Source organism: Cottoperca gobio, chromosome 9 (assembly GCF_900634415.1).
Source record: "Cottoperca gobio chromosome 9, fCotGob3.1, whole genome shotgun sequence".
NCBI lineage: Eukaryota > Metazoa > Chordata > Actinopteri > Perciformes > Bovichtidae > Cottoperca > Cottoperca gobio.
The window spans coordinates 7,768,904-7,794,979 of NC_041363.1; the positions used below are offsets into that span (position 1 = coordinate 7,768,904).

The window sequence follows — 26,076 nt, forward strand, 5'->3', positions numbered from 1 at the left end:
GACTATTTCAGAGCTCTTTTGTGATGATGTGTGCACACACACACATTTCAAAATGCTCAATCCTGCCCACACATTCCCTCGTGCACGCACAGATGCTTCTGCGAGGGCAAAAAGGAAACTAGTCAAATGTAGGGGCTTCTGGTATACTTTGTCACGACATGACTGTGTGTGATGAGGAAAAAAACAACTGACACACATATGAATAACCTGGATGTGGTCAGCTATAGCAGAGGGCAGTAAAAAACAAAAAGGGGGGGTAATGACGGTGTCGAGTATCGAAATGAGATCATTCAAATACACCTCGGTCACAACTAAGATTACAGGCCTAAACCCTAAGCACATAGTTAAACACAGATGTACACGTGCTTGGCACACGCTGATTGTAAAGGCGATGACTGGTGCTAATTGCTAAAGTTGGGATATATTCAAGACTAATTTGAACTCCAGGTACACTGAAGGAAGTCTGAAACAGTCATTATATCTCCACCAAACATTCCCAGACAGCAAAGAGGAATATTGTTCATTATGTTCACAAGCCAGAAATGTAACTTAAAACTTTATTTTATTTTATCATTGTCATATAACTGTGAGAGAGAGAGTGGAAGTTTTGATAGCTCTAATTGTGATGCGGCGGAGAGTTTTGGGGCAAAAGATTAAGAACGAGAAAGGAGCAAAGACTTTAAAAGAGGAGAGAAAGAAGAAAGAGGAAGATAACAAGAACAAGAAAGACATGCAGACAGGCACATAGGAAAATGATGGACACGGAAAGACAAAACAGAGAGATGGAAGGATGTACTAGCATGTCAAGTAGGTATACTGCCAAGACTGCACTGCGGGGTTATAACCTGCTACCACTACTATCCTGATCATTTATTCAACTCATCTGTTACATAAATAAGCCAAAACACAACAGATCTGCCCCTGGCTTCCCATGTGTGTGAGAGCCAATGGAGTGAGTTGGAGCTGTGAAGCGGGCTAAATCTTCAGCAGCAGAGCATGGTGGTTACCAGCATGCATGAGTCATCAGCCCAGCAGCCACTTACTTGCAGGTGAACTCACATGCAATGGTTCACATGAATACAGCCACACAAATGGACACACGGTAAGAGGAAGATTTGAAGCTCGACACACTCCTCGATATTTAGACAGCTTACAGATATTATGCGTGGCTTAGAAGTGTGGGCAGGGATGATGTGCTGTACGTAGGCATGCAGAGGCAGTAAAGTGTCTTAAAATGAATAGCTGGGCATGTCGCCAGGAAAAGACAAAAAGAGAGTGAGAAACAATGAGGTGAGAGAAAATAGGTGGAGAGAGACGGATGCAAGGGATGAAAGATGAAATACTAAAGAGATAGTGCACAACTAAAGAGAAATGTATGTTAGAGGTGGACGAGGGAAGCGGCGGAGGGAGGGAGGATGGGAGGCAGAGTGAAGGAGAGAGTGGGAGGGAGTTCAGCAGGGAGGCAACAAGGATACACTGTAACGAGAGGGAGGGGAGAGAGAGAAAGAGAGTTTATGAAGGAATGTGACTGTGTTCAGAATAAGGGAGATGGGACGGACTGATTGCACCATACCAGGTGTTGACAAGGGGTGAGATGGGGACGTAGAAAGATCATGCAACAAAAGCAGACATCTCTATACACACCAGTATTGTTAACTTGTATCCGGCTGGAAGTGATTTGTCCACAGTTATCCACATCGCTTTGGGAAAGCAGCGACATTGACTGTGACCGTGGGGGCAGGCAGACTATAATAGAGGTAAGTCACCTCCAGCGGGACTTGAAGGAAAGTTGTGGCTGTTTGACTGGATGTGACAGAGGACAATTGAGGGTGCAGACTCAGCCAGGGCTCACAGTGAGCCGGGGTGGCACTAACAGGTCCCGCGGATTTAAGTGTGTGTGATTTGTTAAGTGGAGCTTTCTTGATGTGACTTACGTAACGTTTTTCTTTAGCTATGTTTGGACTACGTAAGGTATGAAATGTACACTCGGTTAGTTTTGTTACCACACTGAGTTATGTCAGTTGTTTACTTCGTTCAACATCCTGGCTGAAAGTTTCTCAGCATGGTCCAAGTCTGGCTTCTTTTACTATGCAAGCTCAAAGTAAAAACATCTCTGAGTTTGAGAACATGCCGGCTCTGAATGAAATGTCTTTTGTGTTTCTTTGCAGAAAACTACCAATCATGTTCTTTACTTTCAAGCACAGCCATTACAGGACAAACCATTGTTATTAAACTGGTGAAATAATAGGGTCTTTATTTAAATGTTACACTATACACAGCAATTTAGGGAAATAAATGGCATTGGACACAGAGCCGGTTGTTAAAGGTGTTTTAAGCATGAATTAATGTCCATATATGTCCCACCCTATGATTCTCTTAAGTCACAGCCCCAACATTTCTTGAATATTCTGATGATTTGGCAGTATAACTAACAGCAACACAAGGTGGAGATCTGTGTGGGAAAAAATGTTCCTTCAGCACAACCTCAGAACTGTCACACCTGTGTACAGTAATATGTGTTGAGACCTGTAGGGAACCTGAATGTGCTTTGCTGTGCTGGTGACAAGGTGAATAAGTAAGTATAAGGCACCTGCTCAGGCATGTTCGGCTCTGCTCTGTATTGTAACTTATTTCACAGAGACAAAAACAGGGGAGAGAGAGACGAAGGAGAGGATGTGCAGGATGAAAGTCGCAAAGACACGTCTCTTGTACAGTAGTGTCACAGCAGAGAATAGCTGAGTGATTTGTTTGTGTTAAGAGAAGTGCAAAATGTATTTTCTTGACTTCACAGGTCAGTTTTATATCTTTTATATTTGCAATTGTTTCGTGGGAACTAATGCAGCTCAGTTCCATATCTGTAGCGTGTGACCATTGGAGCTGTCATGACCTGCTAAAGAAGACGCTGCTTAAAATAACTGTCCCAGATACTCAAATGCAGCATCCTTTCATGAGTGAAGGATGTTTGTTGGAGAAGTGCAGCATCCCACCATCTTTAGGAGTTTCAGCTCAGTGTGATGTTGCAGAGTTTTCAACTTTTCAGTAATGATTCGTATAAACGTCCTCAAAATAGAATAATATTCTGCTGGTATATGAGTCAACTGAGCAACACAGCAGGTGAGTAACAGATGTGACTTTTGTGAGTTATGACAGCTCAAACTGTTAAAAGAACCACACAGAGTTTCCCTACCGTGAACAATTTAGTATTACAAGGTCAGGGGGCTTTTATTTTGGAGCTAAGCGCAGGTATTGCATGCAGCACATATTTCCAGCTGCTTTCAGAATGATATAGACCCCTGAAAGTGAGCTTGTTATGTCTTCTCTTACTCCCACATCACACACACACACACACACACACACACACACACACACACACACACACATACATACAGCCACAGCAGATTAGGAGGATGGGAGGATGGTTATGCTCCAGAATGACAACCTTATCACTGAGTCTTCAGCTTGCAGGGTCGATGGGCCCCAGTGCCAGGAAAGGCCTCATTCTTTTCCACCTGCCTATGCATGTCATTCCACAGTGATACCGTATCAAACAAAAATATATGAGACATGCTTTTAATAGTATGCTATGTGTGAATATGTGTGAATATGTGTGAATATGTGTGAATATGTGTGAATATGATATGTGTGAATATGTGTGAATATGTGTAACTATGTGAGAAATGCAAGTTAGGTGAGTTTATGTAAAATGTCCAAGTTATAAAAAAGTGTATCTCGAATTTGTATTTGGAACACAATGTTTATGAAATGATCAAAACCTTTATTCTAATCTGATGAATAGCCAGAATTATGTGTTACCAATACAACTTCTACATTTTGACAGCAAGTGTGCTTCCTTGCTGAAAGCTCAATTATTGTACAAATAATAATCTGACACCACAACAAAGCTTTTATCACAATACATCAAATTTACATTTCATCTTCACGAGGCTGTCTTATCATCCGTAAATGACTCAAAACAAGTGGCGGGTTATGGAAAAGGTAAATATTTGTGGCTAATGGATGGGCAATAATTTAAAACGTCTAAAAATACTTCCGTGTGTTTCAATGCATTTTCACTTGCTGTTTTTAGAGTGGGATAAAAGCCTTAGATGTAAATATTTCATGACTCTGTATCTGGACGGTGATCTGCAGAATCTAACTGAAGACGCATAGAACTCTTTAAAGCCATTGTTGGACTGATTCCAGGGCACTGCATAAGTTTAAAGCATTACAGAAAAGTGCAGAGACACATTGTAATGCAATAATCAATCTCGTTTGGATGGATGCAGCTCAATAAAGGAATATAAAAGAAGAATTCATATATTTAGTTTCAGGACTCCTTAAATTCATGAGCATCAATTCCCATCCTCGTCACAGCACTAAAGGCTCCCATTTAGACTCCATTAAAAATACATTTTGCTCTATACTCTGGCTGCCAAGGTTATGCAAATGCTCGTTCTACAGGAGCAGTAGTTGGTCCGCCATACAAACCCAGTGAGCATTGCACACAACCTCTTTATCTATTAAAGCCTAAGGAGGTAGATTATTTTGGTTGACCTAATGTCTCATTTGGATGCACAAAATAGTAACTGAATGCAATCTAATTCAAACAGGGGGTCCGTCACTAAAAGCCAGCCTCGAGTCAAAGATGCGGCCACACGGCTGCCAATAGAAGACACTGAGATTGAATTAATGAGCAATTACTAGCATGATTCGAGGGAACATGCGGTTCTGAAGCCTTTCTCTGCTCTAACAACCCCTCAAACTTTGAACAGAGGAGACATTGACTGTTTGCTGTAGAACAAACAAAAGTCATCAATGTATAGCAAAGTTAGCTGCACAGAATATAAATCTCTCTTACACACACACTCTGTCTTTCCATGTCTGTCTCTTTCTCTCGTGCCTCTCTCTCTCTCTCCGTGCCTGGTATTCCATCTCCTTACTATGGAGCAGTAATGAGTGTCTGGTATTCTGCTCTTCAGCATTGAAGCCCTATTCATGCTCAATCTCCTTTACAATGCACTAAAGGGATTACCCAATTAGCTGCTATTGGATGCCATTGTCCGTGTGTGTGCATGTGTGCGTGCGTGTGTGTGTGTTTGTGCTTGGTCAGTAGATAGTGTTAGCAGTGAAAGTGAAAGATAGATGGCTGTCTGTGCCCCACACTTCATTCCCAGTTGATGCACTGCTGGAGGCCACATTACTCATCTCCACAACTCACAAGCCACAGTGAGTAAGACATAGGGAAGCGTGTGTATGCGTGCGTGCGTGTGCGTGTGTGTGTGTGTGTGTGTGTGTGCGTGTGTGTGTGTGTGTGTGTGTGTGTGTGTGTGTGTGTGTGTGTGACTGGGTCCTGTCACATGTGGATGACAGAGAAAAAGAGTATTGCTTTTCAATAACCTGTCAGCGTATCATTCTCTGCGTCATACGTGAGCTGTTTTTCTTCTTCTGGCTTTCATTTGTGAGTTTCATTTCCAGTGTCTTGCCAGGTATTCTGGGAAATGGCTGCTTCATTGTATGTGAGTCATCAGTTACTTTGTGTGAACCACAGATCGATTCCAGTTATCTAACATGTAACATGTTCCGCGTACGTTTAGAGGATCGAACAGCAAAATAGGGATTTATTTAGACTGATCTGTCTATTGTTCTGTTTATTTTTATTCCTGGCACTTTGGTGAATGTTCTAAAACAACATCTGTGCACACGGGCACATAGGAAAAATATTTGGATGAACATTTGCAGCTTTTTGCTTCAGTAGTCGACTCCTTTCGTAAGGCCTTGATGTCAGACATCCCTGCCAGCACTTGAACATGCCAGGCTGAAAGTCTTTGCAAAACAAACTGCTTTCATCTCCACTATCTCGCATTGATAACGAAACTTTAACAGAAATATTAACTGTGATGGATTAGATGCCTCAAGTAAGTCTTAAGTCTACAAGATGCTGTACTGACATTAATCAGAAGTTTTGGCTGCCCGTACAATATGGCAAACACATTTAAAAATGAAAATAAAAACTTTTTGGGAAAAATGAATGGGAGGCTATGGGAGACCATATTTCTAATCAGGAAAAAATTTTATGTCATAAGGGCTATGACATGAGCTTGACAAATACTGAGAACTAAAAGTCAGGATAACTCTTCAATTGTAACCATTGACAGGCCTCCCTCACAAGTTCTCCAACTTAAAATTGCAGTAATTCAACCTTAAATTTCAAAAATATCATGGTAAATGTGATGAAACTGTGAAATGAAACACTGAAACGTCCCTTTAAATCTTAAAAAATTATATTACAGATAAAAAGTGTTTCACCATATTTGGCTCTTCTAATAAAGAAATACTGAGTATGAAATTATGTGCGCGCTTAAGACGTTGCACATGAACAAAGAACCATAAGCTGTCTGAGAGTGACCTAAAAAAACAGATACACTGAACTAGATAGATTACACATGCATCTGTTAGAAATTACCATATAGACAGTGAGAATTAAAGTGATGCCATCTGGCACCGTGGCCGTGTAGAGGTACAGTGGAGAGTTTCATGGTCATTGTAAGACAGGTATAAATCCTGGACCTTTATAGCACACTGCTGCCTTCCACTGGCTGTGGTAATGGATTGGCTATGCCCTCGGAGTGTGTGTTTATGTGTGACTGTGTCTGCTTGTGTGTGTGTGTGTGTGTGTGTGTGTGTGTGTGTGTGTGTGTGTGTGTGTGTGTGTGTGTGTGTGTGTGTGTGTGGTGGATGGGTGGGGGGGGGGGTTTGTATTGTCAGCTGGTCTTGTGCGGAACAGGGCTTTGTGTCAGGCAGGTCAGCTGGGGCTCGAAAGCTAGGATGACCCCCGCCTCCCCACACACACACACACACACACACACACACACACACACACACACACACACACACACACACACACACACACCACTCCCTGCCTACACACAGACAAACGAGTGCACACACTCTTTTGTGCAGACACAGAAAAAACATGCAGCCAATCAGATGTAAGATTAGATATATGCACACATCCACCCCCACCCCCCCCCCCCCCCCCCTTAATCCCATCTCACCAAAGGTCTTAAATCACACTGTCCACTCAAAAGCCGCAAGGTCAGACCATTTGTGTTGGTTATTAAAATTTGCAATTATTGAGCCATAAAAAATGTTTTACTTCAATATTTGCTTCAAATAGAAGCCGAAATTGAGAGATTCTCTCTAGTGAGTGAGTGAGTGGGAACATACAAGGGAAATGGCCAGATCATTGTCCAGACACACAGGCTCGGGGCGCTGAATGGGACTAATCAAGGAGCAATTGTCGTCAGCTGAAAGGCTGAGTGAGCGGTGCTGCTAAAAAAGATTATGGTAGATCTATAGAGCTACTGCATTAGTGGGTCAAAAGACTTTATGGAAAGAAAAACTTCCAGACAGTATGATGTAAGATGATGTAAACTTTGGTGCAGTTCTGTCTGCACATGTTGAAAGATCTCACAGTATAGGGTCATGCTGCTTCACATTAGTTCAACTTTATCAAACTGATTTCTTTATTGATTTTTGTGTGATGCTATCAATGAATCAGTTGTGTTCTATCAGTACATGTGTAATAAAGCTGTCTGTTTTCTTCACATTAGGAAAAAGAATACCTTTCCTATTGACAAAAATGGGTTGTAAGATTTACACTTGTTTTGTAAGCAGCAGAGCTTAGGGGCCATATTTCTTCTGTTGTTGTTGTCTGTTCATTTGAGCACAGTACCTTGTATATTTTCCTGTCGTGATGTGTGATTGTATTTCATCCACAAGGTGTTTTGTTAACAGTGTGTACTCCGTGGGTTGCTGAACGCTCCACTGCCCTTTGAGAGACTTGTACTCCAGAAATGAGACTGTGTGAAAGTGTGTGTTATTTGTGTGGGTGTGTAGAGATGTGTGTGTGTGTGTGTGTGTGTGTGTGTGTGTGTGTGTGTGTGTGTGTGTGTGTGTGTGTGTGTGTGTGTGTGTGTGTGTGTGAGAGAGAGTGAGTCTGTGCGTGTGTGTCAGAACAAATAGCATAAAGACAGGATGGTGGTAAATCACTATAAAACTGAAACTCTCCAGCCTTCTCATTGTGAGGAACTAGTCATTTATTTAACACTCAAATATGGTCCTGCGCTGTTTGGGGAGAATACATCAACTGGCACACAAGAGTCCACACAAAGAGCGGCACACTTCAACAGACAAAGAGCGAAAAGAGAGAGGGCAAGCGCCTTTTTTTTCTCCTTCACATGAAGTGTTGTTTGTTCAGGGTGGGTGCAGGGCACCGAGTGGGACGGGTAGATGGAGGGAGGGACTGATGGAAGAAAGGAGGGAGGAGGGGAGGGAGGATGAATGGTTATTACACAGTAAGTCGATGCACAAACGGAGGGTGTCTGTGGGTGATAGTGGGGAGAAGAGGGGGGGGGGTGCACGGGGGGTGTAAAAGATCTTTTGTGAAGGCTGGGAGTTAATCACTTGAGCGGCACACGCCAGTTCTATGGGAGCACATGTTGTACACTGGCTCCCCCGGGGGGAGAGGGAGGTCCCAAAACACACTCACACACACAGAGTTGGATTTACATGTCAGTTATAATGCAAAGCTGGGTACAGGCCAACTAGAGAGTCCCACCCACTCCACAGAACAGTTAGTAGGTTTGCATATGCTGCTGGTTCATTCAAGGGCATACACACTCACAGACGAACACACATGTTTGCCTCTTCACTTTCTCCAGGACTGGATAGATGACTCAGGAGGGGCCTTGCTAGAGATGGATGTTTGATTGATCTGGCAGTAAGTACAATCTATTGTTTCATTGCTTCAGTCCCATGTCAGTGGTGGATGCTAATATCTGAGAGTGATAGTGAAGGCTGGAATTCAGCGGCAGACATCCAGGCACAGTACAATAGAGGCAGTCACAGTCATGTCAGAGACTGTTTACATCAGACGGGGGGGACTACTTTGCAGGTACAAATTTAACATCATATACCATTACTCAACATTTTCAGGGGCTGTTTACTTTCTAGCCTACAATTGAATTTCATCCCGAATGAAGCAGAAGATTCAAACTGAAGCTGTGCTGCAAGACTTCCAACTTCCAATGTGATTATTTCAAGATTAGAAGCCTCCATGCAATTTAAGATTATCTTTCCTTCCCTGTGTTCACCTTAAATAGACTATAACTGTCAGCTTTTCATTCTGCCGCAGAGACCACTCAAACTTTCCTACTCTGTCTTCCTTGCTGTCTGTCTATGATGCTCCTATTATTCTCCTCATGATGAAACATCTATTTTGACAGCCTTAATCAGCTCTCCCGCCTTCATTCTGCATTTTCCCTTCAAGTATGCCCATCGAACACTTCAAGAAAATGACACTGACAGCTATGCATTTCCTTATAAACATTGTGCAACCAATAATTATGGATTAGCCTCAAGCCTAATGCAATGTACACTAATATGTGACTTACAGCAGGCCATTAGTCCCAATGCTTTGTTAGTGTGGCCATTACAAAATGCTTAAAGGCTGAGGACCAGGTGGTCAGGGAAGCCCACAGGCCTGATCAGCCAGCATGGAGCCCTTTGCCACTGACTCTCTACTTTTCCCCTGTGGGTCGGAGATCATGACTAGCAGCATCTGGGGTCTGGTTGTCTTTTAAAGGGAGGTGGGGACAGTGAATAGAGAGCATCTCTTTTACCTCTATGAATAAATGTCCTCGTATTACAAGTGAGAATGTTAACAACACATATCCATTAATGTTCTCCGTTCTTAATCCAATCTTTATTTGGTAATTCGAGGCCAATCTCCCTATTAATACGTAATATTTTGTGTCTATACTGTGCTGAAGTACAATATCACATACAACATGTTAGCACAGTGTTATTCAGATGGCAGCACCAGCCAAGTGTTGAGAAGGCTCTAAGTAGCCTAATTGCCCGTTTGTTTAGAGGAAGGGCACCCAAAGGGTTATTTGTCAAATTCAACGGATGAGTCATAAATCTAGACACACAAAGCCAGGCAGCGTGCCAAGATGGACTTTTTTTTACTTTGTTTGTTTTGCAAATGTGAACATACCTGCTTCAACACTGCATGTCTGGACTGTTTCAAGAAACAATAGACTATAACAACACAAAAATACATCAGGAAGCCATTCTGACATTCAGCAGCTAATATTCTCCGTGTTTAATCTGTATTATCTCGTTCTTGTTTTACAGATGGAGCTACTGACAGACTGACTCCTCTGGGGTCATGAGCTGTGTCTTCCCTTCAATTCTGTGTAACTTTACCACCTGGACTTCCGCCCCACCCTCTCCTCATCTATGCCTGCAGGATCATGGGCAGTGTCAGCAGCCTCGTCAACGGCAACAGCCTCAACAGCAAACACTGCAAGGCGTCTGAGCATAGGTTAAAGAAGGGAACAAACCCTCATAGAAAGAGTGGAGGTTGCAGTCTTGACGAGTTACTGAAGTGTGGCTTTACTCAGGGCTCCTCGTCCACCATTCAACCCTCTAAGGGCCTGTCCCACTCCCGGTCAGGACGAAGCGAAGATTTTTTTTACATCAAGGTATGCATTGCATGACATTAAAACTATGCTTTTAATTCATTATAGTGCACATACATTACACTAGAGTTACAAAGCATAACGTTTTGATCCTGTTCCATATAAGGTGAACCATAAATCAAGATCAGGGTATCACAGAGGAGGACCAATGGAAGATCATGCAGGAGGAAAGAACCGAGATGGGGAATCAGATGTGCGACTGCAACCGAAACGGCTGCTTGTGTCAGGAAAAATGGCCGAAAGGGTGAGCGAAATGCCCGTTGTTTCTTCTCTCGTGTTTCACAAGTCGCTCTGCATAAGAGTGTCTGCTAAATGACCTGTAATGTAATAATATGATTAGATTTTAAAGGAAGAGTTCAACATTTTGTGGATTATATTTGCTTTCTTGCCATGAGCTAGATGAGAAGATTAATGGCAAGCTCACATTTGTACGGTAAATGTGTAGCTGGAGCCAGTAGATGGTTAGCTTAGCTTAGCTTAGCATAAAAACGGGGAAACAGGGGGAAACAGCTTGCCTGGCTCCGTGCAAACGTATCAACATTCACCTATCGTGTTTATACTGTGTAGAAACAATATCCAATCAGATATATCAGAAATTAATTGAAATTTTAAAAAAGAATTGTCTGTTTTTATAGATATATCCATAGATATATTTTAACAGAGATTCTGTTTCGCTGTCCTTTACTTAACTGGAAGTGTTGCTATGGTTAATCTAACAACCATTAAGAAGTCATACTGCACAGCTGCAACAGACTTTGAAAATCTCACAGCAAAGTTGAGGATAAAACATGCACAGCAGGTAGTTTAATTGGTAGCAGCCATTCTTCATAACCTGTGTTGAACCTTCCCAGCTTATTAATCACCTCCTCCCAGATTAATGACCTAAGCATGCCTTGATCTTCTCACTGAAGTAATTTCTGTGCCAAGAATAAAACGGAGTCTCCTTCAATAGGTCTATATTCCTCAGGGGCAAGAGGGGAAGAAAGAAGAGGAATAGGAAGCAGCTTTAAAAGAGACAGAGCAGAGAATATGAAGGAAAGGAGAGAGAAAGAGACATCGGGGGCCAACGAGAGTTTGAGGGATAGAAAGAGAGGAATAAATGAGGAAAGGCATCCCAGTCATGAAGTCAGTGAGAAGGAATGCTGAGCTCACAAGCTTTACCTCTTACACTTCAGCAGTAGCTCATATTATTAATATCACAGAGAAGGGCTATTCATCTTCGCTCAGACAGCACATGGGGGAGAGATGTGGGATGCAGAGGGGAGGAGAGCAGGACAGAAAGGAGGGGAGGTATGGTACTGCTTGTGACGTCCTTGGACAGCACAGATGGGGGCATGTGGAATATAAGTTCATCTATGAGATGAGTTTTCTCTTTCATGACATTCTAGTGAATTTTACTTGTAACCACTGCTGTGTAGCTTTTAATACTGCCAGCTTGTAGTGAAGCAATTCTTCACGCTTCAGTGGTTCTATTTTCAATAAGAAAAGACACGATTGGGAAAATAATATATCCCTTTCATTTATACAGACTTTCAGCACGTGGAAAATATATATATCTTTGTGAAAGCCAGTCATTATGATTTTCAAGTTTCAGAACGTGACCCATCCTTGGCTATTTGCGCTCTCCATAACCGTTAAGAGGAGCTACTGCATATCAAAATAAAAATTGGGAAAAGCACCCCTGACTGTTTGTCATTTCACTATTCTAGACCTCTGCTGAGAAGTCATTGGTCCGTTCTACTGCCTTCAAGCCTGTGATTCCCAGGAGTACATCCTCCACAGAGACAGTCCACAACAGCCTGGACCACATCCTTCGTCCTCTGGAGAAAGCAAAGAGTTCAGACACTAGACACAAGCAAGACACCTTCTCAGGTCTTTATCTATACTGTATTGAAATGTTTCTTTAAAATGCAATTATATGAGGATACAAGGATCATTCATTGTCATTGTATAACACAGGGTTGTGTGACGTGATTAAAAAACTAATTCAGGTTGAATGGCAAATTCCCCTAAAATAAAATGTCATCTCTTTTCCTTTCAGGGACTCTCTCCGACTCTGGACGTAACTCTATGTCTAGCCTGCCCACCCACAGCACCAGTGGCAGCCTAAGTGCTTCCACGGGCCCCGTCAGTCACAGCGATGGCAGCTCAGCTCCCGCAAACAGCCTCAGCAAAGGAGTGCAGCTCAATTTCCCTCCATGGGTCAACGGGAATAGCACTAACCTTGACTGTAGCTACAGGGCTGATTTAAATAGGTTGGCATCTAAGGCTAATGGGGATGCTGGCTCCCCACTTTCTGCAGATGAGCCAAGCGTTCTCTCTGAAACTGCAGGTGGGATTCGGTCCCCTATAACTACAGATGAGTCACTGATTGAACGTTTGGAACAAAGGCTGCTGGAGAGAGAATCTGAACTGCAGGAGCTACAGGTACCAAGCTGTCATGTTACAAGCAGGATTAATTTAGATCAGTACTTCTATTAATGACTGTATAACTGTTAAATACTTTTGACTGAGATGTCTTCACCTTACAATAGGTGAGTTTTGAAGATAAGGAGGAAGACACTTGTCAGCTGTTTGAGGAACGACAAAAGTACTGTTCTGAGGAGATGGAGGGGCTGAAGCAGCGATGCTCCACAAAGCTGCGGCAAGTGTCCCAAATTGCTGCAAAAAACCAGCAGGCACTCCAGCTGCAGGTCAGCCAGCTCCAGGTCAGCTCACTTTATCTTTTATTTTTTTAGTCCCCCTTGATTTCTGGTTAATCTTATTCCCACCAATAAATTAATTGAGACACAGTAGTTTACCTGAATTTTATTTAAGAACAAAATGCATTAGCAGAGGCATAGTAATTCTACACCTTGCATGAATTAGTGAAATGACAAATTAACTCTTTTGCAGGCGGAGAAGGAGACACTTCAGGAGGATGTCGCAAAGCTAAGCCGAGAGAAGGATCTTGTTGAGCTCAGGCTGGGGTATTATGCGACAGAGAGCACACAGCTTGCTCCAACACTCGAGGAAACTCAATGGGAGGTGAGTCCTGAGTCTTATGTGTTATATCAGTTGTATTTGAAACCTTGTAGCATACAATACAATCTGGTACAAGCTTGAAGGCTGCTGACGAGATGTGGGAACACAGTGTTCTTACATCACTAGAAGAAAAATCCACCATTATGCATCATGTTTAAAAAGAAATCCATTATAAAAGAGTTTACATTTTTTTGCCTCTAACATCAGGAGCATTACTTTTTTTAATCTATTTTGTTACGTGTTATGTGAAAGGGACCACTCAAAGTGATGAACCCACAGAGAATTATCACCAATTCTGCAGTTCTCCTCAACTCTACTTTACTGTTTTGGTTCAGTATCACCGCTCACATCATACCCTTTTCAGTTTTAAACCAACTGACTGACCTCGCTCGCAGACCAACACCAAATGGCAGACAAACAAAGTTACCTAGTGGACATTTGGCAGCTACAGAGACAGATAGTTCCCTCGGGATTTGGTGGAGAACAAAAAAGAGCAAAAAAGGAGAGTGAATATTGGACTTAACATTTGCCCTGTGGCTAGAAACATAACTTTGAAATAATGTGTCTGCTGAAACACGTTTGGTAACAATTTTATGTTGAAAATATGTAAATGTTATGTATACAGCCATGCCAGTGGCTCAAAAACCTAGTAAAAATATTCTTAAATAAATAGTTTTACTTATTTAAATCTTTAGCCTGCCTTTGCATGAGGTGACAATGTGAAAGTAGTTTCCCATGCATGCTATTGTCATATGATGTTTTTTATAAAGGAACAATAATTTACTGATAATTAATAAGTTTGTCATTAATGTCCAAAGATTCTGCATCTTGGCTTCACTGTGTTGACAAACAAATTCAACATTTCCCAATTATTAGGAGCTTTATGGGAAATGCACAAAATCCATAATTGTAAAAATGTACATGAAACCTTGAACATTATTAACAGTAACAGCTGATTTTTCCTTTAAGTGCCAGTGTAGCGTACACATCACACACATTATTATTGTGACTGGTTCATCTTCATAATTGTAAATTGTCCAAATGTAGGTGTGCCAGAAGACAGGAGAGATCTCTTTGTTGAAGCAGCAACTGAGAGACTGCCAGGCGGACGTCAAGCGCAAACTAAACGAGATAGTCAGCCTCAAGGGGTCACTGAAGGAAAGCACAGCAAAGATGGAGACGCTCGAGAGACAGAATAAAGACCATGAGGACAAACTTCACACTCGCACCATAGAGGTTGAGGTCAGTCTGTTCATGATTCAATGGCAATTCATTCCACTACAGCATTCAATTAGGGACGTGTGAATAAAATGCCCACACAGTGCTAAAGTATAAAAGCACTTCAAGCTAGGAAGGATACCTCGTGTTATTTGCTACACTCAACTGTGACCTTCAGACTGTTTTTCACTGTCTGTGTTTAAGCAGACTTATATAATTACACTCTTAATCAGTGGGCTAGATTGACACTTAAGACATCAGTCAAAATACTCCTCTTAATTGCTGCCTATGTATAAACAATTTCCGTATTTAATTCAGGTGTGCCAAAATGAACTTCAGCGCAAGAAGAATGAGGCTGGTTTGCTGAGAGAGAAAGTAGGCAAACTGGAGAAAGACATTCAGGGAATGAAACAGGATCTGGCCATGGCCAAAGAGCGGAGGCTGCAGCACAGTTTGCAACTTGAGGCCCATGCCCAGACTCAGGCCTTGGAAAGACTAAACCAAGGCTCAGACCCTCCCGCCCAGGGCCAGGGGGAGGAAACCAGCAGACAAACCGCCACAGAATCACTCCAGAGAGAAGTGGAGAGAATGAAGCAGCAGCTCAGGGAGGAGAAGGACGCACAGGAGAGACTGGCCAACAGCTTTGAGCAGGAGAGGCTAACGTGGAACAAGGAGAAAGACAGAGTCATCAAGTACCAGAAGCAGCTGCAGATCAACTACCTGCAGATGCACAAGAAAAACCAGGACCTGGAGAGGATCCTGAAGGAGCTGACCGCTGAACTGGAGAGCCGGACAGAACTCGGCATGGACAACTACAGCTCAGGGTTACAAACATATGATGATGTTATTGCCACAGAGATTTGATGGGAGCACTTAGACGCTGGGCACTTGACTATTTTTTCACCACAGATATTTATGATATTGTAACAGCTGGAGATCATTCACCGCTAGTTAGTGTTTTACACGGATTATTTAATAGAATGTGCATAAATTAAAAAACATAGTTTTAATTGTACTGTGTTTTGTGCCCTTGACACAAAACACAGTACAATTAAAACCTTTTGAGATGCCACTGTTAGTAAATACTAAGTTATTTCATTTCTTTTGTTTTTACCATGCTGTCTTACAGGATCAGCATGGTGTTAGTTGTTCAATGATACAGGGCAGACAAGCTGATTTATCTGTTTTATGATTAATGTCTGATGGTAACACACGATAAGCATGACAGTGGCTTTACATCTGTCCCTTCCAGCATGGCAAATGGCAGTGATGTATCATCTGTATCCACGTTATTGTATACCCTCCACACGATCCATTCTTAGGGGGTCTGAGCATGGAAAAAGGTTTTATACTACTTTATGAGTAACAATACACATGTCTTATGATATGAATATTTGTTATTCCCACACAAAGGTGTTTTGTACTTCAAAACACATGTTCAAATCATTTTAAGCCGTCGTGCATTTTCACCCTTAAATTCAATTCAACAGTGAATATTTTATTCAGTATGCACTACACTGAAGTCCATTTATTATGTTATATCATCTGTATGTTTTTTGTAATTCTCTGAATCTTGTCACACTCAACATTTCTGTTACTGAGGACATTTCATTGATACAGTAAATTCATCTTGCAAGGCAACACCATTACACGTGTCAATGCAGGTGCCACACACGCTCTTAATATCACTCAAATAACAACCATCCCTCCTCCACTGAGCAGATATATTATTGATAGATGAATAGATGATAGATGTCATTGTAGTACAGGCTGACTGTGTTGATGAGGTTTTAAGGGTTGTTATCTAATTGTGTCATTTAATTGAATCCATCTACACACTTGAGCATGAAAGCAGGACTTTGTTAAAGCAAGCCTTATGCCTGAACCTGTTCCTGATGTAGAAATGCACATAATACGGTAGAAATTAGAAAGCCCCTCTGACAGATACCAAGGGCAAATGCAAATGTTGGGATCCACTTTGTTGCTGTGTGTGTTTTGAGAGAGAGAGAGATTAAATGGGGCTGGAGAGAATGCAATAAAATCTAATATTTTAAGAGAAGAACAAGTGGGAAAAGGAAGATGTCCCTGTTTTGTCTATCTCCCTCCCTACATTGTTCATCTAACTTTGTGAGAGTTAGCTGGCACTGCTCCACTTGGAGACAAACAAACCTTCCTAGCAGCAGCAGCCCCGGACATTTGGCTCTGCTATTTTGGAGCTATTCCATTTCCCACAAGGGCAAAGTAGTTTGTGAAGCAAAACTTTAACTACTCCACCCACTCAATACTCAGGGGCTCACAACAATCAGGCAGAAATATATGCACACACTGCGCTGGTCAAGAATGTGTGGCCATCTCTGTAATGAGGCTGCTTGAGATTGCTCAGCTACCCACCAGTAAATTACATTACCACAGCAGGTCAGGAGAGATTTGGAGGCAGCCCGACTAAGTGGAACCTAGGTGAGGTGCTATAACCAGTAGCACTCCGATTCCGATAAGTGTTTCACAGCCCTTACCTTGGTCCTTAGAACATAAAAGTGGTCAAATGGGGAAGTAGCAAAAGGATGGCTGATAGTCCAGCTGTGACACTGGTGAAACCTCTTGGAATACAATATACACAATCAAACTCTTGTACACTTTGGGGGGGGAAAGCCTCAGTGAAAGAGGCTGTGCTGGGAGGAAATTGGAAATAAGTACCAACAAACATGCCAGGGTGCAAACATGTGTGATTCAAAAAGCAGCAAATGTTTGTAATTTGTGCAGCAGTGCTCGTTCTACCTCTTGAGGCTCTTCTTGCCAGAAGCAGATTCATTTGTTGGACGAATCATTCTGCTTTTTAATGATTAGTTATACTGTACTTTAATGCACTTGAAAGACACACGGGTGAATACTGTTGGTTAAGCACACCACACCACACCTCATTGGAGAACACTGCTGTAAATGTAAAGATGTATTAGATCTGGTTCATGCTTGTTCTATAACGTCGCAAGCAAATGCTGGATTTATAAATAAATATGAATAATGTTGAAATATTTTCAAAGCTTCTTCAACTGCGCTCTTTGTCAATTCCTCATTATCATTCTCCGTTCCTCTTGGACTTAAATGAGAAGATTGTTTTCCTCTACCGCCTAATCATCTAATTTCGGCCTTTATACTGTTTCTTTCCTCAAACAGACGCTCTTTCCAGCTCATCTTCTGTCATTATTAAGCTGATTGGACCAAATCAAAACTGAAATCAAATTAAGGCCCATTGTCAGTGCGCGTTGCTCCGTCACTGACATGAAAGGAGGACCACACAGCAGAGATAACAAGAAATTCAAAGTCGCTGGTTTGACATGAAAGAAAGCAACGGAACTGACTGGATAAAGGTGTTTTTTTTTATACATAAAATAACCATATAAGATACATCATCTACACTTACATGATAGTATACAATAAACATAGATCCTTGCTGCAATGTTCTCACGTGAATCATGCAATAAGTATGCAGAGGATTTTAATTGCAGCATTAAATTCTGGCTTTCAATATTTATCTTTATCATAAAATCTACCATTTTCAATTACAGCATGCCGTAGCAGAGACGTGTTTTGGGAAGGTTGTGATGTACTTCTCTTATATGGAGTCAGCTGAACATATAGAGTTTGGGTCCAGCAGATGTCTCGGTGCGATTGGACAGCAGTGAGGCAGCCGTCAGAAGACACTGGGTGATAATTTAGCCCTGCCCTGCACTGACATGATGATAATGCACTCATATCCTGCTGGGATTCTCTTGATCGGCTGACAGTCGAGCACAAAAGGGCTTGAATTCATTAGCCATGGGGAGGCGCATTTGCGAACCTGTTCGACATGCAAAAAAAGCGATCTCTGCTTAAACATTCACAGAAAACAAATGGAACAAATTCACAATTTAAACTATTGCGGAAACATACATATAATCGCACTCCTATGAAATGGGAGTTTCATTTGATGGCCCCACCCTCACCTCTAACATTATAATACATATTCCATACTTATAAATAATAGATGAGTCAATAACACTGTACAGTTTCTACCTTACCCTCATTACTCATTACACACTCACATACTCAAATGTGCTATATCCCAGCCTTACCCCTAAGCAATTAGTTGCTCTAAAATATCAGGGGGCTAGTTATTCAGGCATGTATTTCATAGTTTTATTGGTTTATTCGGAGCTCTACATGCAGACCAAGCTACAGCAAACTCAGCCTCAGCAAATCCCCAAGCTCCTCTGCAGTCACCAACGTAATTGGGGAGGGAGTCCCAGAGGGTCCTAGCACATACTGCTGAACTCTTTGCTACAGACAAGTTGAAATGGCAATGGAGGTAGATAGGATTCAGTGTTTGTGTGTGTGGAGGATATAAGTACAGGAGGGTGGCTTCAGTACTTTGTGTGAATAGGCCCGCAGTCTTAAGAGATTCACTGGTTGGCAGGGAAACCATCTGGTTCCCCAATCCTCCAGCTGCATCGCCAATTTCTATGGGGATGTCAAATTCTGCACATGGGGGGGGCTGTCCGGATGCCAATTTAAGCCCCCACTGCTCATAATTTGTTAATTATCTCTATCTCTCTCACACAGAGAGAAACTTCCTTTGTAAGTAATTCTACCATTCATCACAATACAATCCTTTTATTCCGAAGCTTTGCTAACTGGTCAGATCGTGAAATTAGCGAGGAACAGTTGAATGCAAGATAAAGAGCGCATAAAAAGAGTGAATCCAAAACATTAAATAAGCACAAACTCAGAAAATGGATTCAAGCTCATTTCAGAAATTGAGGCCAGATAAAAAAAAAATGCATCTTAGTTTTTAACCATGTGTTATTTCGGTAGATGATAACATTTATTTTTGTTTAGACATGCGGTAATTAATTTCAATCAATGTACCTCACATATTCATGTGGTGTGCTTATCAGATTCCCAGTTACTGCCTGCCACGAGGGACAAGATGTCAGCGTGTGTGTGTGAATGTGTGTGTGTGTGTGTGTGTGTGTGTGTGTGTGTGTTCTACTCATATTTACAATAGGTCAAATAATGCCATATACAAAAAATGTATCACAAAGCTTTAATTCACAAGTCAAGTGTGTCAATGTTGTACACTGACTCGATGCACTGAGACAAAGTGATCATATCCTGAGGTGATGATAAAACGAAGGTGAGTTGCATCGCTTCCATTTAGCTGAAAATTAGAATTAAATAAAGACAAGAAGTGGATTCATCTGTTAATTCTAGGCATTAATATATTTTGTATAACAATATTTTCATTTCAACTCACCGAAATAGCATTTGACTGAAGATGTCCCTCGGTTATTTCAAATTCTATAAAACAATCATCGTGTTAATACAAATTGCAATTATTTGGCATTCAAACAAAATGAGCAAACAGATACTGTAGATGGCTGTTCCTCTTACCTCTCTCTGCAACAGACTCAAATTGAGAAGCATTTTGTGAGGTGTTCTTTTCTATCTTTAGTTGCTTGACTGCAAAAGAAAATAACACAACCAGATATCTATAAAGTGTTCTGTAATCTGTTTTTGTGAGAAAATATGACAAACTAGAGTATGAACATGTTGTTCTTTCACTGCTGCCTAGGGACAAACAGTTATTGGCAATGAGCTTGTCAAATTGTGCTCAAATAACAAACAAGCTAAAATGACACTTTATGCTATGCTAGCAGAATGGCTCGATGGACGGTCCAACACTTCAGACTCCAGACTGAAATAGCTCAACAACTATTGGATGGATTGCCATGGGATTTTATTTTTCAGACATTGTTGGTTCCCAAACGATTTAACTTAATGAATTTGATGATTTTTTCCTAGTTTTTCTTCTAGCATTACCATGAGGTTGACATTTGTGCTTTTGAATAAAATGTCTCAACAAATGAGCAGTGTGTGGGTTCCGGTGCCTTGTTCGAGGGGACCTCTGCCAGTGCCCAGGAAGAGAACTGGCACCTCTCAGAGTAACAGTCCACACTCTGTACTTGGTCCGTTCAGGGACTAGTCACGTCCCTACGGGCTGACCTATTTCCATCCGTTTCTGCAGTAATTTATGCCTTATTGCTAACTAAATATTTGTATCCCAACATGCTAAACTAAGATGGTCAACATATTATAAACATCATAACTGCAGCCTGTTAGCATTGTCACAGTGAGAGTGTTAGCATGCTGACCTTAGCTTTTAGCTCAAAGCTCAGCCTCACAGTGCATGGACTATAGACTCTTGTGGTGTCTTTATTTATGTACATTTATCTTAATCTTTACTTTTACCAATAATGTTCCCACTTCAAATGACTACACAATTAGTTCTTGTTTAATAACTTCCAAATCAATAAGTAATTTTTACAATTTAAATAATTTGTTAAAATAGGAATTTATATATATAATAATCACATACTATATATAAAGTCTATGATCATAACATGAAAGACAGGCTTCTTTACTTGTGATTACAAACACTACCGATCTAAGAGAGAAAAACTTTAAAAGTCTCCAAAAACCTAGTCTTGACTTCATATTAATAAACTATGTGGCAGAGGAAAATGGTGGTGAGTTGATAGCTGATCATATACATGTATATGCCATTCAGTTTTAGAATTTGTTAGGTCGTTTTGTATGTTTTTATTCAATATATTGGGTTTAGTTTCTGTCCATTTAGGTGCATTGGAAAATAAATAGTGTCTAAACTTTAAAATATTAATTATGTATGTATGTATTATGTATGTAAATGTGTATGTTGACTATGGAATTTAAAGATGCATTATGCTTACTATTACCAATGGCAGATTAAATATGTATATACAGTTTTAATACTATCAAAATGTGTGAGTATATCTAAATAGGCTAGTTTTTGATTTATAGAGGAATAATGACAGTTTACAGTAGGGGACGTCAAAGCAGATAATAAGTAACCTTGATTTCTCAATCATTTCCTTTGACAGTAGCAGGATGCGTGACACCATACCATTGTAGCTGTCCACGGTCACAGCAGAAACATTCGTCGGTTCAGCAAAGCGAAGGATGAACTCTTGAGGAAACATCCCGGTGGACATCCAAAACGTGTTGGTGTTTCTGTGTGAAAGGGAAAAACAAACATCACATGTCAACGCTGATCCGACGGGTTTGGGAATTCAGTAGCATTGAATAAAGTGAATACCTGACATTAAGTTGTACTTAAGGTTGACAAATCCATTTGCGTTATTATTTCAGAATCAACTAAGCTATCACTAACCCGTCGGTGATGTTTTCTGGAGGGTGATTCTCATCGCTGGATGCAGCGACGACAACTTTTGCACCCAGAGAACTTAGAGATGAATCAATCATCTTCAGTGACTCACACAACAAAGAGGATGATCTCCGGTGCTGCCTGGTTGAGGAAAAAGCCGTAGTTTCGACTATTATACACAAAAATCCGTTTTGTTTACGGGTCTTGAGAAGTCAACAGCTAAGCTAACCTGGCTACTGTCGTTGCCAAGCCAACCACTGCGTCGCAGGTTATATACGTCACCATTACTATAGTCCGTCAACATTTGCGACGCACGTTGCTTATTAGTTTTTGAGCCTTTAGCAGTGAGCAGTGACATCTACACATCTTCACATGGCGAATGGATGCAAAGACGTGTTGTTTTCACGTGGAGGTGGACAGGTTAGTTATGATGCACTTGTGAGCATACGATGACAACACATGCGAACCTTTGGAGGCCGCTGTAGATGTGGTTGAGTTGTTAAGCTAGGAAGCTAAGCTACAAACCAACGCTGAGTTCTGCTAAGTTAGGTTGGGTAACAAAGAGGGAAAGCAAGAGAAACAATGAAACCAGAAATCCACAGTGTGTCTGGTGTGTTTTCATTAGTCGAAATATTGCCTTATTTTAATACAGTGTAGTGGACAGACAACACGTGAGTTAGCTTTAGCTGCGCATAGATGTTGCACTGACTGTAACATCCTTTCTATGATGCAGGGATGCGATGGTAAACATCAGTCAGATATCAGGTGGACTTAGAGAAACATAGCTGTACTGTTCAATTAGCCGTAGGATAAATGAAAATAAAGAGAGCAAGAGTTCACAATTATTTTACATCTTGCCTGTCTTGTTTTGCATTGAATGTGAAAAAGGTTTGTTTAAACAGGAATCTTTCTAAAAAGTCTCTTTGAATCTGTTCTCCTTTCCAGAGTGACGATTCGGATATATGGGATGACACAGCATTGATAAAGGCTTATGACAAGGCAGTCTCATCATTCAAGGTAAAATTGGTGCTTGTATGTGCTTGTACAACGTTTGTTTGTTTTTTTGCTCATGTCTCTGCTTTGTGTTCCAGACTGCCCTTAAGGGTGAAGATGAGCCGGAAGCCTCCAAGAAAAAACAACCAGGAAAAAAACGCAAGAACAACAAAAAGAACCAGAGCAGGAAAAGAACCAATACAGCACCAGATAAAGAGGTAAGTACCTAAAGAACACTGATACATATACAAGAAGCAGGCTTATTGTTCAGTCATTTTAATGACCGTTTGTAGGGGTCTCGTATGTGTTTTAACTTTTTAACACGTAAGATAACATATTTCAGTTATCATAATTAGAGTTTGGTCCACCCATTTTGTCATTCTGGATTTGGTTTACTTCCTACCCGGAGACAACCAAAACAGTATGGTGACACTTTGTTATGTTGTGTCACAGTGGCAGGTTGGGGACTCGTGCAGTGCGTACTGGTCAGAGGACGCCCAGCTCTATGCAGCCTCCATCTCCTCCATAGACGAGGAGAAGGGCACGTGCATAGTTGTTTTTACAGAATATGGCAACGAGGAGGAACAGAACCTTGAAGACTTGCTTTCAGAGATTTCTGAGGAAGATGAGGAGACGAATACCAAGGTAAAGCAGAGCAAATACATAGTTGTATTTATATTTATTGAATTTTATAAGATTTCTATTTATTTTTTATTTATCTATCTAGTTATTTCTAAACTGAACACTTACATTTTTGATATTTATAAAACCTTTTCCCACATGCACCTGAATTTGTAGATGGCTCACTAACTTAGCATGTTGCTGTTCACTGTGAAAAGAGATATAATTTTTTCCCTTTTTAAATCACTCTGGCAATAAGCCAACTCAAACCTGGTTATATTTCTAGCACATTTACTTGGTTGAGAAAGGCAGCATTATTCCCTGGTACGGTTCACACAAGGTTATGGCTCTGCAAGTATGCACCCACAAAAAAGTAAATTAACATAATGAACAGCTTGTGATTTAAAAATAGATTAAGTTATAGCCAAGTTAACTTTTTAAATGTTTTTATTTGGCCACTATCTGAATATCATTTTTGGCAATTATTGACAGAAGAGTTCAGTTGAGGCAAAGTGACTTGATTTTTATCCAATAATAAGTCCTGGAAGGCAATGATAAGAAATTGCCATCTTGTGTAATCAATCCAAGGATTCATTTAATTAGTCAAGAACTTGTGTTTTATATAGATTGTAAATTACTGTGGCAAAAGATAAGTTAATACTTTTTTTTCTCTCCAAAGAACACATTTTAATATATTTCAGTTCTCCTATGTGTAGTCACCAATAAATGAGAAATCAAGGCTAAAGCATTGTGTCTCTGCAATTAAGGTAAAGGAGGTAGAATCGTCAACCGAGGAGAGTGACCGGTCAGCCACACCAAACAAACACAAACAACAGCCACACAGTAAACCCCAGAAGTCCAAGGCCCACCGAGAACCTCCTCCTATGTGGGCTCCTGGTTTCCCTGGGTTTCCTCCAGGTCCACCTCCCATGCATGCTTTCAGACAGGTAAGAAGAAAGACTCCTTATCGCCGTTCCTTTTTTGGATTTAGAAGTCAGCGAACAAAATGAACCGGTAATCGAGTATTTTCATACACATTACTGCTCGAGTTTAAAATGGTAAGACTTTATAAATTATGTGAGAAGGTTAGTTCTTTGCTGCAGACAATAAAAAAAAAAAATAGAAAAATGAAATGTAAACAATAAAGTGTTTTTTACAATGTGAACAATAAAACTAGAATATAAACAACAAGCTCTCAGAATGGGCATTTATAGCTGGGAGATTGTATTGGATTGCAATGAATTTAACTGGCGTTTATGCTAATAGGTCTACCCTCTGTATTGATGTAACTGTATAAAGAGGAATAGTCAAATGTGTTTTAAAAAGAATATATATTACCTTCTTTGCACATAATGTACATAGAAGTTGCTGATATTACAAAAACTGACTCAGACTGCACTTATTTTATGTTTTAGCTATGTACGTTCCTTTCAATCAAAAGGATCTGGGATACTTGATGCTTGGTAATACTTTTATTTTATTTCTGTCCTCTACCAGGGGGGTAGCAGACGATCTGGTGGTCAGGGGCCTGCGCCTCCTTCCTGGCCTCCCATGATGCCTTTTGGTCCACCAGTAAGTTGAACTTGATCTGTACACTAATAAGAAATGCAAAAGCTTTAGCAGATATTGTTGATTGATTATAATTTGAGTAATTGGATCACACATTAACCAATTCAGCTGGTAAATTGTCATTTAGCATGTTATTGATGGACGACAAATATTGTCAGCATCTGCATTGTGATCACACGCTCTCTTCCTTAAGATGATTCCTCCACCTCCACCGATGAGCCCTGATATGGTGGATGACGAGGCTTTGGGCAGCATGCTGATCTCCTGGTACATGAGTGGATATCACACTGGATACTACTTGGTATGTGCACGGACGCTAACTGACTTATTGTGGGCTATAAAAGAGATTTACAGCTTTTATTTAAAGTTTCAGCCTCTTGCATTATGTAGTGAAGAGCAGTGTGCGTACATGCTAATTATTTGGATGCCTTTTTGTTAAAGGCAAGAATAGCCCTTTTCATCCAATGCTACATCATAGGTGAGTGTCCTTAATGTTTAAAAGAGCACCTATATTAACATCCTTTTCTTTTTAGCAGGGGTTGAAACAAGGTACGCAAAGAAGCCGCCAATTGGACGAAACTGCACCACAAATGAAATGATCCACTCAACAGTTCAGAGTTTCAGTTTCAGAGCCACCCTCCCTGTTGTGCCTAATGTGTGTTTTTCTTGTTTCAATGAAATGTTATGAACTAAGTGTACATGCTGTGAACAGAACGTACATCTGAGCTCAAGGAAAGTTTTGTATTCTTTGTAAATAGATTAAATAAAGGCTATGAGAGCACAGTTCATGCCTCGCTCGATGTTTTGTTTTCATTGCACTGTAGCATACATGCACTCTCTAAAATTAAACTTTATTAGACAGGT

At 40.8% G+C, this 26,076-nt stretch overlaps 3 protein-coding genes across 7 annotated transcripts; 2 read left to right on the top strand and 1 right to left on the bottom strand.

Moving 5' to 3' along the window:
- The first annotated feature begins 1,088 nt into the window (after window positions 1–1,088).
- lzts1 (leucine zipper, putative tumor suppressor 1) lies at window positions 1,089–17,820 on the top strand. Of its 5 annotated transcripts, none has more exons than XM_029440626.1 (10): window positions 1,089–1,102; window positions 1,675–1,757; window positions 10,201–10,550; window positions 10,654–10,791; window positions 12,257–12,419; window positions 12,589–12,974; window positions 13,082–13,255; window positions 13,443–13,574; window positions 14,619–14,813; window positions 15,108–17,820. In XM_029440626.1, exons 3-10 carry the CDS (start codon window positions 10,320–10,322, stop codon window positions 15,651–15,653), a joined length of 1,965 nt encoding a protein of 654 aa, XP_029296486.1. In that variant the 5' UTR covers window positions 1,089–1,102; window positions 1,675–1,757; window positions 10,201–10,319; the 3' UTR covers window positions 15,654–17,820. The 5 variants fall into 5 exon arrangements, with proteins under 5 accessions (XP_029296486.1, XP_029296485.1, XP_029296484.1 ...); XM_029440625.1 differs by lacking the exon at window positions 1,089–1,102 and adding an exon at window positions 8,724–8,782 and having other exon boundaries at window positions 1,559–1,757; XM_029440628.1 differs by lacking the exons at window positions 1,089–1,102; window positions 1,675–1,757 and adding exons at window positions 5,201–5,226; window positions 8,724–8,782.
- Window positions 17,821–19,855: 2,035 nt separating this feature from the next.
- Window positions 19,856–22,305, bottom strand: hspb11 (heat shock protein, alpha-crystallin-related, b11). Its single transcript, XM_029440634.1, has 5 exons — window positions 22,036–22,305; window positions 21,769–21,875; window positions 20,217–20,285; window positions 20,080–20,123; window positions 19,856–19,983 (listed from the first exon to the last, which is right to left on the bottom strand). The coding sequence occupies exons 1-5, from the start codon at window positions 22,125–22,127 to the stop codon at window positions 19,891–19,893; spliced, it is 405 nt and encodes a 134-aa protein (XP_029296494.1). The 5' UTR covers window positions 22,128–22,305; the 3' UTR covers window positions 19,856–19,890.
- Window positions 22,294–26,076, top strand: smn1 (survival of motor neuron 1, telomeric). The gene is given in 9 exon segments (XM_029440633.1): window positions 22,294–22,449; window positions 22,975–23,046; window positions 23,121–23,240; window positions 23,476–23,667; window positions 24,411–24,590; window positions 25,141–25,215; window positions 25,406–25,513; window positions 25,749–25,763; window positions 25,765–26,076. Coding segments are annotated over 9 exon segments (852 nt in total). The 5' UTR covers window positions 22,294–22,401; the 3' UTR covers window positions 25,807–26,076.